Source organism: Anomaloglossus baeobatrachus, chromosome 3 (assembly GCF_048569485.1).
Source record: "Anomaloglossus baeobatrachus isolate aAnoBae1 chromosome 3, aAnoBae1.hap1, whole genome shotgun sequence".
Lineage (NCBI taxonomy): Eukaryota > Metazoa > Chordata > Amphibia > Anura > Aromobatidae > Anomaloglossus > Anomaloglossus baeobatrachus.
Window position 1 is genome coordinate 563,469,566 of NC_134355.1, and position 15,779 is coordinate 563,485,344.

General features: G+C 42.8%; 1 protein-coding gene across 1 annotated transcript in view; it reads left to right on the forward strand.

Moving 5' to 3' along the window:
- Positions 1 to 15,779, forward strand: part of INPP5D (inositol polyphosphate-5-phosphatase D) — a 284,565-nt gene that overhangs the window by 136,863 nt on the left and 131,923 nt on the right. Inside the window, exon 5 of the mRNA XM_075340896.1 lies at positions 2,487 to 2,627. Within this exon, the coding sequence (XP_075197011.1) occupies positions 2,487 to 2,627 (141 nt within the window). The remainder of the gene's footprint in view (positions 1 to 2,486; positions 2,628 to 15,779) is intronic.

Genomic DNA, 15,779 nt, shown 5'->3' on the forward strand with positions numbered 1-15,779 from the left:
ATGCTGCTTCAAGCAACATTCCACCCCGGGACTGAAAAGTGACTGCTATTCCACTTTTCCATATTACAACCAAAAGAATATAGAATTTGTTTGTTCTCCCGTTGTTTGCGTAGGTTTCCTCCAGATATTTCAGTTTCTTCTCACACTCCAAAGACATACTGATAGGAAACTTATATTGTGAGCTCCAATGGAGACGTGACGATGATAGCGCTGCTAATTTAATGGCACTATATGCGTTAAATAAATAATCTATAAACTATAATTAAAAAGAACATATCAAATGACAAAACAAATGTTATTAATCTCTACTCGCCAATGCTGTGTTGCTCTCTATATTAAAATTAGAGAAGCTTAAAAGGGGTTCTCCAGTTTGAACAGTCCCTACTTGTTATATTGGTCCTTTGACAATAAGCAGATCGCTTACTGTTCCCCAACCTTTCTGACCATGAGAGCCACATTCAGCTCAGAGAGGGTCGCGAGTCACATCCAGCTGCCACCCCCTCACAGTAGTGACATCCAGAGAACCCTATTACTAGCATATTGACTGCTAAAGCTTTTCCACAAAAATCACACAGAGTCTGTATACCAAGACACAGGGGTCCTACCTTACCCCCATTCATATCTGCTCTAAAGTCACCATGTGGAGACCTGATCTTCATAGCTGTTTTCTAGACCTGGTGCTTATGCACCAAGCTTGAAGACACTCGTGAGCCACATATCACAGGCCCGAGCTACAGGTTGCGGACTCCTGTCCTACAGGAACCCTCAGCAATCAGCTATAATGTACAAGTTCAATTTCTCTGCAGCGCCACCACAGGGAAAATAAAGCACTACACCTTGTACATTCATAGAACTGTGTTTTCTGTATAGTGCAGGACAAGACAATTATTTCACTGTTAGATAAACTGCTATAGATTCTAAAGATCCTAAAAATCGGACCCCCCCCCATTATCTCAAAATTACATAATAAAGTGAAATTGATATTTCTTTAAAACTAGATGGCCCCCTTAATTGTAGAATGAGTAACAGAACTCCTTAGTCCAAGGTACACAGCCGAGGGATTAAATGGAACCTATGAATCAGCACACAGTAGGTCGACATCTGATTCTGACTGTGTAGCTCCGAGACACCAGAAAATCTCTAAGGTGGAGTGTTAGAATCAGCAATATGAACAGGACCTGATGCTGCCATGACAGTTGGCAAAGTTAAAGAAAATCTCCATGTGAGAGGCGTTTTTTAAATTATTTATTTAAATAATCCCTCATATTTTTATATACTGTGAAGATAGTGTACATAGCTGGGGTCAGCAGCCTCCAGCTCTCTACTTTATCTGCACTAGGCATCAAAATATGAGGGTCCCCACTGCATTTTTTGCAATTATTTATTTTTACACTCCACTTCGGGGACAGAGACAGCTATTGTGAGGGCAACCAATCACAGACGAAGGCATGCCGCCAGTCCCGCTGCAACCAATCACAGATGCTGTCACAAAGGGTGGGAAGGAGAAGCAGTGAATATGCATGAGATTAATTACCGGGCCCAGAAGCTGCATGACAAGCGCAGGGAGACTCGGTAAGTATAAGTCTCCTGCTTTAATCCCCATTTTGCAGTCCCCTAGCTCTTACTAACACCATTTACAGCACATAATTTTGGGTCCCTATAGATTTATATGGGGTTCGTGCATAAGATCGAGTTCAAGTCCCGTCCCGATTCTGACTGTTTTTTTTTTTTTAGTCTGACCAGACCCAGCAAACCCGAACATCTGAGGGGTCACCCGTCTTACTAATAACCACTATGTATGTATTTTCTGTGTGATCCCTTCTCTTTGTTACTATGTTTGTCTCTAAGACTTCCCATACACATTAGATGGCTGTCGGCCAAAGGAAGCTTCAGCTGATTGTTTGGCCCATGGCCACTTCAGCCACATGAGCAAATGATATCTCTGTGTTGGAGACGGAAACTCATACTAGTAAAGACTAAAACTTCTCAGGGTAATCAATGCTTAGGGCGACCGATACGAATTGGACTAAAGTTGGCTGAACCTGCCAATATCGACAGATTCAACTGATAGTCTAATGTGATGGTCGGGAGAGATGTAGATCGTGCATGTCCGATTTTAGACACTTGGTTGCATTGTTCTCCCTGAGATAAGACATCAGCTAGCATGTCAGTTGGCAGCTTTCTCATTGAGTTGAGCATATACTCCTGTGTATGTGAGAGCCGGCTGAGATCGCTATTGGCCGAACAATGAACTGAAGCTTTTTTCGGCTGACAGCCATCTAATGTGTATGGCCAACCTTACAGACACGCACAATAAAAAAGAGAAGGGATTACACAAAGTACATACATATTGGTATCAGTAAGACCTTAGCTATAAAAATAAAACCAACACCTCAATGTTCGTTTCGCGTCAAGCTCTAACATTCTGTTTCACAACAGAGTATGATCAGAAATGTATTTTTCATAAAACTCTTTTTCTGTTGTAGCATACCCGAGGAACACTTACAAGCAATTCGTCAGTATTTTGGCCTTCATGTCACCAGCGATTGTGAGATGGTACGCAATGGATGTCAGAACCTTCCTCAGTTCAAAAAGCTCCTGATGACACTCTGCACAGGGCTGTACAGGTAACACGAATGGGAATTATATTGATTACTTTCTAGGTAAAAAAAAATCCCTGTATATATGAGCGTACAGTACATTGGGTCTTGTAATTTTTGAGTGTCTTCTGGGATTAAACATTAATAGCCCATTATTAAAGGGGTTAAAGTAAATCTGTCACAAGCAGTTCTGGGTACATATTGCTAATCCCTGCCTAACCGTCCCTGTAACTATACTAGCATAGCTAAAGAGATCTTTAGAAAAAGTATTTCTAAAGATCTTTTATCGTATGCTAATGAGTGCAGAGACTTATACCAAGGGTGTTGCTTTCCTTGCCAGTTGGCCCCATTAGCATGTTAGTACACCCCTGTGGGTTTTGTCGCCTTGTCATATAATGCACCCAATTCTAGTTTACATCCTCAGCTGTGCTCACTAAATAATCAGTTAATTAGTGGGTGTGTATAAAAAGAAACCCAGCACCCCAGACCTTCACTTGAACTGCAACTTGACATCTGACAACATGTCAAAAATCCACCCTGCAACCAACCAACAAACGTTCCTCCTGAGCAGTTATCTTGCGAGGTCTGCCGGACCTGGGCTTATCAAAAACATCTCCAGTCTCTTCAAATCTTTTTTTAATTCTTTGTACTTGATGCTGAGACACACTAAAGGTGCCAGCCACCTCTGCAGTGGATCTGGTCTTCAGCCTCTTGATAATCAAGGCTTTGGTTGCAGGGTGGATTTTTGGCATGTTGTCAGAGGTCAAGTTGCAGTTCAAGTGAAGGTCTGGGGTGCTGGGTTTCTTTTTATACACACCCACTAATTAACCTATCATTTAGTGAGCACAGGTGAGGATGTAAACTAGAATTGGCTGCATTATATGACAAGGCGACAAAACTTTTGTCTTGCCAAAATCTGACTTTTCTGTGTTCATTAAATGATCAATATTTCAGCTTTGCAGCAACTTTATTTTCATAACCTAAACCAAATTTGGGAGGGTTTCAGCTTTCAAAAGAGTAATTTATAAAACCAATGGATGAATTTAAAGTCAGGTTATAAGCTTTTATTTACAAAACATGGATAAGCGACAGAACTTCTGTCAGGGACTGTATGTGCACCAAATCTGGCACTGTACTACTATCTATCTATCATTGGCTTTGCACATCTTTTACACATAAAAACAGATTAATTTCAGTATGATACATTTTTTTCCAGTAACAGTCACACGGACATAAGGATGGCACACAGATGACACATGGACACCAGGGCTGTGGAGTCGGTGTCGGAGTCGTGGAGTCGGAGCTCATTTTGGTGGAGTCGGAGTCGGTATAAAATGCACCGACTCCAACTCCTAAAATATATAATAAATTGGGGACAGTAGTGCAATGCAGAATGTGCTGAATATTTTACTAAATAATAACATTTAGTATAATGCTTATATTTAAGTGAAAAATGTATTGTAGTACTATGTGAACATTAGACATTTAATTATTTTTATGATACGATAATCAAGATATTTAGATAGAACATAAAATATATTTATTGGAATACAACTTTAGAACACAAAAAACTAATAAATTGTAAATATGTAAATACAATATGTAATATATATATACTATATATATATATATATATATATACACACACACAAGATATATAAGTAATCTACTGTATATTACATAGTGTATTACATATTTACAATTTATTACAGTTTGTGTTCTAAAGTTGTATTCCAGTAAATATATTTTATGTTCTAGCCAAATATCTTGATTATTGTATCATAAAAATTATTAAATGTCTGATGTTCATATACACATGTTCATGTATTACAATACATTTTTCACCTAATTGTAAGCAATATATGTAGGAGTCGGAGTCGGTGCAAGAGAAATTGAGGAGTCGGAGTCGAAGGTTTGGTTTACCGACTCCACAGCCCTGATGGACACACAGATGACTATATGGACGTTCAAAACCGGCCGTACAACATGTGCTTTTTTTACATTGTGTTACGCTCAATGCCAGTGTTGCTGAGGTGGCGCGTAGGAGTAGTGGACCAACTGGATCACAGGGGGGACCCAGGCTTATCCTTTAGTGGGAGGGGTTTAACTAAATGCTTAAGCACCATAGGCTGAAAGGCATTTCCAGGAAAAGGGGCACAGGCCCTTTAAGAGTCGGGCCAGTGTGCATGCACGCACCCTAAGTGCATTCTCGGAGAGCCTGTGCTGCATGCACATGCCCCAGGGGGAGAAGGAGACAGACAAGCATATGGGCGGCCACGGGTTGCAGGGGAGGAGATAACCCAGTGGCAGTGGTGAGTAAGTCAACGTTTCTGCAGGGCCGCTGGCGCGATGTATTTAGGTGTAAAGTATATACGGATATTTAAAATAAATTGAACAAATTCTGAAATTGAGTAGCAAGTATTACTTGATGCCACCGATGATATGACAGTGTCAGTGGCATACAATTAATTGAGGAAGGCCACGCGACCGCTTTGGGGGCTGGTGAGTCAGGGGAGCCCGGTGCCAGCACTTGCACTAGGCTCCTCCTCCCCGTGGGCCCCCCATCATGGATCGCATTTTCAATTGTATCGGCATCGCAGATGCCGATACAATTGAAGACAATGATAAGAGAAGAAGCGGAGTGCTCACTCTCATCATTCTCCCGCTGTATCTGCGGTGCTTTGACGTGTCAGCACAGCGGAGCGCGAAGACATCACAACAGTGCGCTGCTATGCTGAGATGTGCAAAGCGGCAGAACAGGGGACACGCTGAGGAGACCGGAGAAGCGGGGGGAATGAAGAGAAGTGAGTATTTATGTATTTAATCACGGTGGTCAGAGGATTGCGGGAGCTGCATACTACTATATGGGGGTTGCATAAAAGTATATGGGGGCTGCATATTAGTACATGGGGGTGCATAATACTATATGGGGGCTGCATACTACTATATGGAGGAATATAAGGAGGGCATGATACTATATGGAGAAATATAAGGTTTGCATAATACAATATGGAGTAATATAAGAGGTGCATGATACTATATGGAGGAATATAAGGGGTTCAAAGTACTATATGGGGGCTGCATAATACTATAAGGGGGATATAAGGGGTGTATAATACTATATGGAGGAATATGGATGCTGCATAATACTATATGGGGGATTATAATTTCTGCATACTACTATATGGGTGTGGCATACTACTATATGGGGGCTGCATACTACTATATGGGGGCTGCATAATGCTATATGGGGGCTGCATACTACTATATGGGGGAATGTAGGGTCTGCATAATACTATATGGAGGAATATGTGGGCTGTATTATACTATATGGTGGATTTTAAGGAGTGCATTAAACTTTATGAAGAACTATGAGAAGCATTATATGATATGAAGGACTATGGGGTGTTCATTATAATATATTGAGGACCATTGGGGGTGCATTAAACTATATGGAGGACTATGGGGGTACAGTATAATATATGGAGGACTATGAGGTGCATTATAATACATGGAGGACTATGGGGCGCATTAGATGACATGGAGGCCTATGTGGGGCCCAATACTCTATGGAGGACTATGTGTGGCCCATTATACTATATGGAAGTCTTTGTGGGGCCCATTATATTATTTGGAGGGCTATGAGGGAGCCTTTATACTTTATAGACAGTTCTTTGAGGGCCATTATACATTATACAGTGTGAAGGTTTGTGTGGGGTCTATTATACTGTGTGGAGGACTGTGTGGGGGCCATTATGCTATTTGGAGGATAGTAAGGGCTATTATGCTGCATGGAGGGCTGTGAGGGGGTCACAGTTGGGGATCTTACTGTGTCGAGGTCACCATTGATTGCCAGGGTAGTTGAAAGGGGGCACAGTAGGGTCATCATATTGTGCATGTGGATGATACTGTGAAGGAATTCCTTGGGGGGTTTCATATATTGGTTGTGGGCTCCTTTTTATTGCCATCATATTTCATGGCTGAAATAAAAGGGGAATCTAGGGGCTTCAATAGGAGGAAAATTACTTTGTAATTATTACTTTGTAATAAGGGCTGTAAAGTTGTAAAGTATACTTCTGTGACCCAGCTGAATATTATTATTTTTTTTTTACTTCTATGACCCAAGAGCCTCAGTTTATCTTAAACTACTGCAAAATGCATGAATTTATTTCAAGTAAAATCATTATGAAAATAATATATAATAATAGTGTGTATGTATGTATATATACAGTTAGGTCCAGAAATATTTGGACAGTGACACAATTTTCGCGAGTTGGGCTCTGCATGCCACCACATTGGATTTGAAATGAAACCTCTACAACAGAATTCAAGTGCAGATTGTAACGTTTAATTTGAAGGTTTGAACAAAAATATCTGATAGAAATTGTAGGAATTGTACACATTTCTTTACAAACACTCCACATTTTAGGAGGTCAAAAGTAAGTGAAATGCATGCTCAATTGGGTTAAGATCTGGTGATTGACTTGGCCATTGCAGAATGTTCCACTTTTTTGCACTCATGAACTCCTGGGTAGCTTTGGCTGTATGCTTGAGGTCATTGTCCATCTGTACTATGAAGCGCCGTCCGATCAACTTTGTGGCATTTGGCTGAATCTGGGCTGAAAGTATATCCCGGTACACTTCAGAATTCATCCGGCTACTCTTGTCTGCTGTTATGTCATCAATAAACACAAGTGACCCAGTGCCATTGAAAGCCATGCATGCCCATGCCATCACGTTGCCTCCACCATGTTTTACAGAGGATGTGGTGTGCCTTGGATCATGTGCCGTTCCCTTTCTTCTCCAAACTTTTTTCTTCCCATCATTCTGGTACAGGTTGATCTTGGTCTCATCTGTCCATAGAATACTTTTCCAGAACTGAGCTGGCTTCATGAGGTGTTTTTCAGCAAATTTAACTCTGGCCTGTCTATTTTTGGAATTGATGAATGGTTTGCATCTAGATGTGAACCCTCTGTATTTACTTTCATGGAGTCTTCTCTTTACTGTTGACTTAGAGACAGATACACCTACTTCACTGAGAGTGTTCTGGACTTCAGTTGATGTTGTGAACGGGTTCTTCTTCACCAAAGAAAGTATGCGGCGATCATCCACCACTGTTGTCATCCGTGGACGCCCAGGCCTTTTTGAGTTCCCAAACTCACCAGTCAATTCCTTTTTTCTCAGAATGTACCCGACTGTTGATTTTGCTACTCCAAGCATGTCTGCTATCTCTCTGATGGATTTTTTCTTTTTTTTCAGCCTCAGGATGTTCTGCTTCACCTCAATTGAGAGTTCCTTAGACCGCATGTTGTCTGGTCACAGCAACAGCTTCCAAATGCAAAACCACACACCTGTAATCAACCCCAGACCTTTTAACTACTTCATTGATTACAGGTTAACGAGGGAGACGCCTTCAGAGTTAATTGCAGCCCTTAGAGTCCCTTGTCCAATTACTTTTGGTCCCTTGAAAAAGAGGAGGCTATGCATTACAGAGCTATGATTCCTAAACCCTTTCTCCGATTTGGATGTGAAAACTCTCATATTGGAGCTGGGAGTGTGCACTTTCAGCCCATATTATATATATAATTGTATTTCTGAACATGTTTTTGTAAACAGCTAAAATAACAAAACTTGTGTCACTGTCCAAATATTTCTGGACCTAACTGTATATATATATATAGATATATATATATACTGTATATATATAGTATTAAAAAAATTACTGGTCCTGCTGTCCAAAGCAAGACCGGATTTAGGAAATAGATGTATGAGAATTGATGAAACATAGATGCCCTATTACCTGGTAACCCCAGATAGATCCTGAAGGTAATATTGAGTAACTTTGCAAATACTGTACGTTGGTCTTTTTATCTTAGACTGATCTTGAATTACATCATGTCCTTTTTTATCCAGAACTGCATTTAGAATTCTGTGACCTTCTTTTCAACTCTAAGCTCACAGCAGCCAGCGCCCCCTGCTGGATAAATATTAATACAACTGACGACACATCTACCAGAAGTAACGGAACAATTCTCATTCTCATATGCTGTAGACTAGAGCATACAGACATTAAAGAGCAGTTCTTCTCAAATAGCCAAGACAGATAGCTGGAGGACGCAAGCCATCCTTTGTTACATGACCATGTAATTCTACTGTACATTTCCCTTCCAGTGCTTTTTGCAACACAAACGACTGGCTGACCAATGCTTGCCCTGGTAAAATCAGCTTTTACAAGGTGGGGCTGGGATCAACACATTTTTGAAGAGGTTTGATGACAAAATCCACTTAGGGTCAATGTTCACGAAGAACATTCAGCTGCAGCTTTTGATGCAATGGATCCTAAAAGAGGGAAAATAATAAAAGAAAAGTCGCCAGATCTGAAAAGACAAACTTCATTCATTTTTACATAGATCGCTTAACCTTATGATAAAGTCAGATAATCATCGTCATATTGTCTGTTCAAGGCCAAGCTCAGCCAAGTGTAGTTTACGTTTACGGTCCGCGGTACAATCGGGCAGCACACAAAACGATCTTATTGTGCTAGACTAGTCTCTTCCATTTTTTTGGATCAGACTCAACAAGTCTATTGTTGCGCTAAGAGATAATGGATCCTAAATGGATAATCTGCACTGATCCATTTTTTATGATTATATTTCATATAATAACAGTGGTAATTGTCACTGGTCATTTCAATGTTGAAAAACTGTTGATTTGGAAATAGAAAGCCATACAGATGTTATACTATGTAAAAACGGACAAACTGATGACAATATGGATGAAAACGTGTTGTTTCTGATGAAAAAAGAACGATTTTTTTTTATACTCCTCTAAAGCCACTACACCGCCACATTCAGATGTCAATTATTTTCATGTATATTAGAAAAAGGATCAGTATTTGGTGAGTGTTGGTTTTTACCAAGTTTTTCATCAATGATTTTCTGATTTGGTAAAGAAAAAAAAAAAGAAAATTGCAAAGTTTTTCGTAACCACTTTAATGTTAAAAAAGGACAGCACACGGGTTGCACTTGGACGTCATCCGTGTGCTGTCTGTGATTTTCTTGGACCCCTGCATATGTTAATTTGCTCTTTGACTTGGATCTAAAACGAAAGGGCCTCTGTTAATTTTTTGCAGTCACCTGGTCTACAAAAAACATGGACATGCGAACAGCATAATAGAGGTTAATGCATATGTGTCTTATCCATGAAAAATCACAGACAGAACACAAGCATGATTGAGAGACGTCTAAATGAAGCGTAATTCGGATTTTAAAATGAGTATTTAATGAGCCCAGCCAATGAGTGAGAGAGAGCTCACGTCCAAATGTATTCAGTCATATGTTTAGTATATGTACAGTGGAAACCAGACATTTCCCTTCGCTCTCTACAAAGACACATCTGCATGTTTTTCTCACTATTTGACATGAAATCAGAATAAACCTTTATTGTTTTAGGTCAGTTAGGAACCAAAATTATTTATATTTGCCAAATGCCAGAATAATGAGAGGGAGAGAGAATGTTTTAAGGCATTTTTTTTACTTTCTGCAAAGTCAAAATTTTACCTACATTTAATTAGTAGCTGTAGCTTTGCAGACAGGGGCTGAAGGTTCCACTGCCATGGCGGGAGCAGACAGCTCGGCGTCCGCCGAGGACGGGGTTGGTGGCGGCGGAGTGCTCACCGGGAGCGGTGGCGGTCCGGATCCCTCAGCCGCATCGGCTGGATTAGGGCAATCAGTAAGGACTGGGTAGCCGCTTACCCTCTCTTCGCATGGGATCTCAATCTCACAGGCTCGCACCGGCATCACCAGGCTCCTCATCTCTTCCCCCCAGTGGTCCAGTATAAACAGGAATTGCGTCCGCATTTTCCTGCACAACTGCTCCGTCTCTTCCTCAATCCAGGTCGCGGTCCCAGCAACAGCACGTTCCGGTGACCAGATCCGCCATCTTTCCTCTGCATTGTCCAGGAATGTTATGGCAGAGTCCTGGCGTCCATGCTTCTCTTCCGCTGCTGCTACATGCCGTCACGCCCCCTCGGTTTTTACTCAGCACTCTCTTCGACGCTGTGGCCCTCTGGGAACTTCCGGTTCCGGGCTCACTCTCAGGACGATGGGCGGGGTTTCGGCTTTGCACGCTTTTGTGGCGAAGACGGCGTTTTGGCACCAAAAAATAGCAGAATTGGTGGTAAACGGGGGTTTTGACTCGCGGTTTCGGTCTTCAAGGTGCACATCACCCAGGTAAGTGGGTCCTGCTCGAATACTATTCATGACGCCAGGTTTTTTGAGGTGTGCCGCCCCCATGTTAGCAGCCGGGCTGCTCGGATCCGGATCCGGATCCACGATGGCTCGAGGGGTCTCCGGACCCGGGGGTCGTGCGACCACTTAAATGAAGGGTGTATTTACAGGGGACTGTGTTAAAGTGTGTGACGCCACCCGTGGTATGTGGTAATTTGGAGTACCCCCGCTGCAGTTAGGAGTACCCGGGGGTGATGGAATGGGACAGCCAGGTGTTAGGACCCTCCACGGATAGGGGGGATGCCCTGGGAACTCGGTGATGGTGTTTGGGGAGTGCCCTGGGGAGTGAAGGGGGTCACTTGCATACTCAGTCCTCAGAGCTGACACTGACAACTGGATAAACCAAAGTTCTGGACACCGCTGCCGCTGAGGGGAGCTAGTTTGGGTCCCGTCCCCGATGGTGTTGCCTGGTGATCTGTGACCTTACTCCTGGCACTAAGTTCTCTCTTCTGGTGGACTTGGTAGCATAAAACTGGTCACGTTCCGCTCCCCAGTGTGGCTAACTGTGGAAGCTTGCTCTCACGGTTCACGCTTGGGATTTCCTAGATCGTTTTTGTGGAAAGTCCTATCCCCCTCGTTGCACTAGTACCCTGATTTTGGAGCAGGTGGAGAGCGGATCTTGAAAGCTCCGTTCTCCTCGGGTAAATTCTGAGGTTGCCTGAAGCTACTCCCTGATCTAGGGTCCACGTACCCCATCGTGCCCTGGTCCCAGCCCGGTGATGGTACAAGGCCACCGGTTGTCCTCCTCCACAGTTCCGTGCCCCTTGTCATGATCCCCTGTGACCGGAAGGCCAGCTCCTACTAGGCCCAGACCACCATCTGCCACCTAGTTGTGTCCAAGGAGCCCGGCTCCTGACCTTCTCTCCTTCACTCTCAAAACTGAACTGACACTCCTGACCTCCCCTTAAGGCTGGAATCACACTTGTGAGTGTAAAATTGGTCCGATTCTCATGCTGGAAAGTCCGACGATTTTAGTTCACTTTTCATCAGTGTGCTTTCAGTGTGCTGTCAGTTTTTCACTTCTTGGTGACCGGCTTCACAGTGTTCCCTGGTATATCTAATGCCTTAAATTTTTTTGTACCCTTCTCCTGACTGATTACTTTCAACAGTGATATCCCTTTGCTATGTTGTAAGCTGTTTACAGACCATGGAGTTGCTATAAAATGTAACCAAGAAAATGACAGGAAAATCTTATTGGAACAGCAAATATTTATATGATGTTAGTCAGAATCACTGACAATGATGGCTGCTGTCTACTGACTTCCATTTAACATGAATTTAAATGTGATTGGCTAATTATTAACAAAACCACATCCCCAATTATGCACCCACATGATTTTCTTTTTTCTTTTTATTTTACCTCTGAAAATTATTTCATTTTATTTTTCAATTGAATTGTAGAGACTATGGATGACAAAGTCACACACAGACAAGGGGATGTCTGGCATACAGCGCAACACAGGGTTGCAACATAGATGGAAAGGGGTAGAAATGCCCTTACGGTAGGGGGAGGGGAGATGGGTGACCACCTGACACTAACCTATGTCTGCTCCCTTCCTAACGTCCCTAAATGGTTCTTTTACTCCATTGCCATCACGTGCCTAGTCCCTAGCTGTCCTTCCACTCATCCTAGCTAGTGCAAAGCCTGGTGAGTGCACTTGACTTTACAACTATGGTAACAGGACACAGGGACAGGAAAACAGACAGAGGAACAAAGACAAAAAAAAGGATACAGTTAGGTCCAGAAATATTTGGACAGTGACACAAGTTTTGTTATTTTAGCTGTTTACAAAAACATGTTCAGAAATACAATTATATATATAATATGGGCTGAAAGTGCACACTCCCAGCTGTAATATGAGAGTTTTCACATCCAAATCGGAGAAAGGGTTTAGGAATCATAGCTCTGTAATGCATAGCCTCCTCTTTTTCAAGGGACCAAAAGTAATTGGACAAGGGACTCTAAGGTCTGCAATTAACTCTGAAGGCGTCTCCCTCGTTAACCTGTAATCAATGAAGTAGTTAAAAGGTCTGGGGTTGATTACAGGTGTGTGGTTTTGCATTTGGAAGCTGTTGCTGTGACCAGACAACATGCGGTCTAAGGAACTCTCAATTGAGGTGAAGCAGAACATCCTGAGGCTGAAAAAAAAGAAAAAATCCATCAGAGAGATAGCAGACATGCTTGGAGTAGCAAAATCAACAGTCGGGTACATTCTGAGAAAAAAGGAATTGACTGGTGAGCTTGGGAACGCAAAAAGGCCTGGGCGTCCACGGATGACAACAGTGGTGGATGATCGCCGCATACTTTCTTTGGTGAAGAAGAACCCGTTCACAACATCAACTGAAGTCCAGAACACTCTCAGTGAAGTAGGTGTATCTGTCTCTAAGTCAACAGTAATGAGAAGACTCCATGAAAGTAAATACAAAGGGTTCACATCTAGATGCAAACCATTCATCAATTCCAAAAATAGACAGGCCAGAGTTAAATTTGCTGAAAAACACCTCATGAAGCCAGCTCAGTTCTGGAAAAGTATTCTATGGACAGATGAGACAAAGATCAACCTGTACCAGAATGATGGGAAGAAAAAAGTTTGGAGAAGAAAGGGAACGGCACATGATCCAAGGCACACCACATCCTCTGTAAAACATGGTGGAGGCAACGTGATGGCATGGGCATGCATGGCTTTCAATGGCACTGGGTCACTTGTGTTTATTGATGACATAACAGCAGACAAGAGTAGCCGGATGAATTCTGAAGTGTACCGGGATATACTTTCAGCCCAGATTCAGCCAAATGCCGCAAAGTTGATCGGACGGCGCTTCATAGTACAGATGGACAATGACCCCAAGCATACAGCCAAAGCTACCCAGGAGTTCATGAGTGCAAACAAGTGGAACATTCTGCAATGGCCAAGTCAATCACCAGATCTTAACCCAATTGAGCATGCATTTCACTTGCTCAAATCCAGACGTAAGACGGAAAGACCCACAAACAAGCAAGACCTGAAGGCTGCGGCTGTAAAGGCCTGGCAAAGCATTAAGAAGGAGGAAACCCAGCGTTTGGTGATGTCCATGGGTTCCAGACTTAAGGCAGTGATTGCCTCCAAAGGATTCGCAACAAAATATTGAAAATAAAAATATTTTGTTTGGGTTTGGTTTATTTGTCCAATTACTTTTGACCTCCTAAAATGTGGAGTGTTTGTAAAGAAATGTGTACAATTCCTACAATTTCTATCAGATATTTTTGTTCAAACCTTCAAATTAAACGTTACAATCTGCACTTGAATTCTGTTGTAGAGGTTTCATTTCAAATCCAATGTGGTGGCATGCAGAGCCCAACTCGCGAAAATTGTGTCACTGTCCAAATATTTCTGGACCTAACTGTAAATAACAAACTTCACTGCTACAATCAAACACCAGGGCTGCAAGCAACACGGCTCCAACAACTTCCAAATGCTTCTTCTCTCCACCGTGGTCAGTTCAGAATGAATACAATTCTATAACCGGCATCAGGTGATAGAACAAGTGACTATTTAAAGGGAAGGGGACTGGTCACAAACACTTATGATTCAACTAACCAGGAACTATCAGCAAGGAAAGAGTCCTTAATCCTTGCTGCACCCAAAGAAGAGTTTCTATGCACTATTTCACATAAAGCACAACTTGAGGAAAAACGTTTCTGGCTGAGAGGAGCATCATCAACAGCCTGTATTGAAATGGATCTCGCCAGTGTACTACAGGAAAGACCATGGGTCCAAGAAAAATGAGAATCCACCAAGTTGGCTTCTGCTCCACTGTTTAAAAGAAATAGTCTCAGTTTTTGCGGCAAAAACTACATCAGCAGTTATGGTGACCTGAGACATATGTATGGAGGAAATTTTCACACCCAGGTCACTTCCATCCACACGACCTGGGGGCCGCATCTTTTTAGAAGATGTTACTTTTTTGGGTACAGATGGATAAACTCCAATATAATGACCCTTAAGAAATGCCCCTATCCCACCGTGAACCGCAAACAACGTAGTCTGATTGGAGGCCCCTCCTAATTGTATGAGTTTGTCAACGTAGAATGGTGGAACTTCCTCTCTAGGGAGAACAACCAGGGTAGAGTGGTCGTGTGTCTATCCCTGAGACTACCCTACTTGTGAGTCCCTAAGCCTACCTGAGAAACCCTGACAAAAAATACTCCATAAGGGTATTTTACACGGTGCGATATCGGTACCGATATCGCTAGCGAGCGTACCCATCCCCGTCCATTATGCGACACGGGCACAACATCGCTAACACCCGTCACACGGACTTACCTTCCCTGCGACGTCACTCTGGCCGGCGATCCGCCTCTTTTCTAAGGGGGGCGGTTCGTGCAGCGTCACAGCGACGTCAGACGGCAGCCGTCCAATAGCAGAGGAGGGGCGCAGATGAGCGGCCGGAACATGCCGCCCACCTCCTTCCTTCCTCATTGCCAGTGGACGCAGGTAAGGAGATGTTCATTGTTCCAGTGGTGTCACACATAGCAATGTGTGCTGCCGCAGGAACGACTAACAACATCGTACCTGCAGCAGCAACGATATTAAGGAAATGAACGACGTGTCAACGAGCAACGATTTTTCACGTTTTTTCGCTCGTTGATCGTCGCTCATTGGTGTCACACGCTGCGATATTGCTTTCGGTGCCGGATGTGCTTCACTAACGACGTGACCCCAACAATATATCATTAGCAATGTTGCAGCATGTAAAGCACCCTTAAGAGCAGGATCATTCCACTAGGTGTCAGTTGTCCACCTATGGAAGTCAGAGCAGTAGTCCTCAGCCAGTGTTGCTGTCTGCTGGAGCTTATGGAGTTTAGACTCAACAAGGTAGATGTAATTAGTGTCATCATAGACTAGGGCCA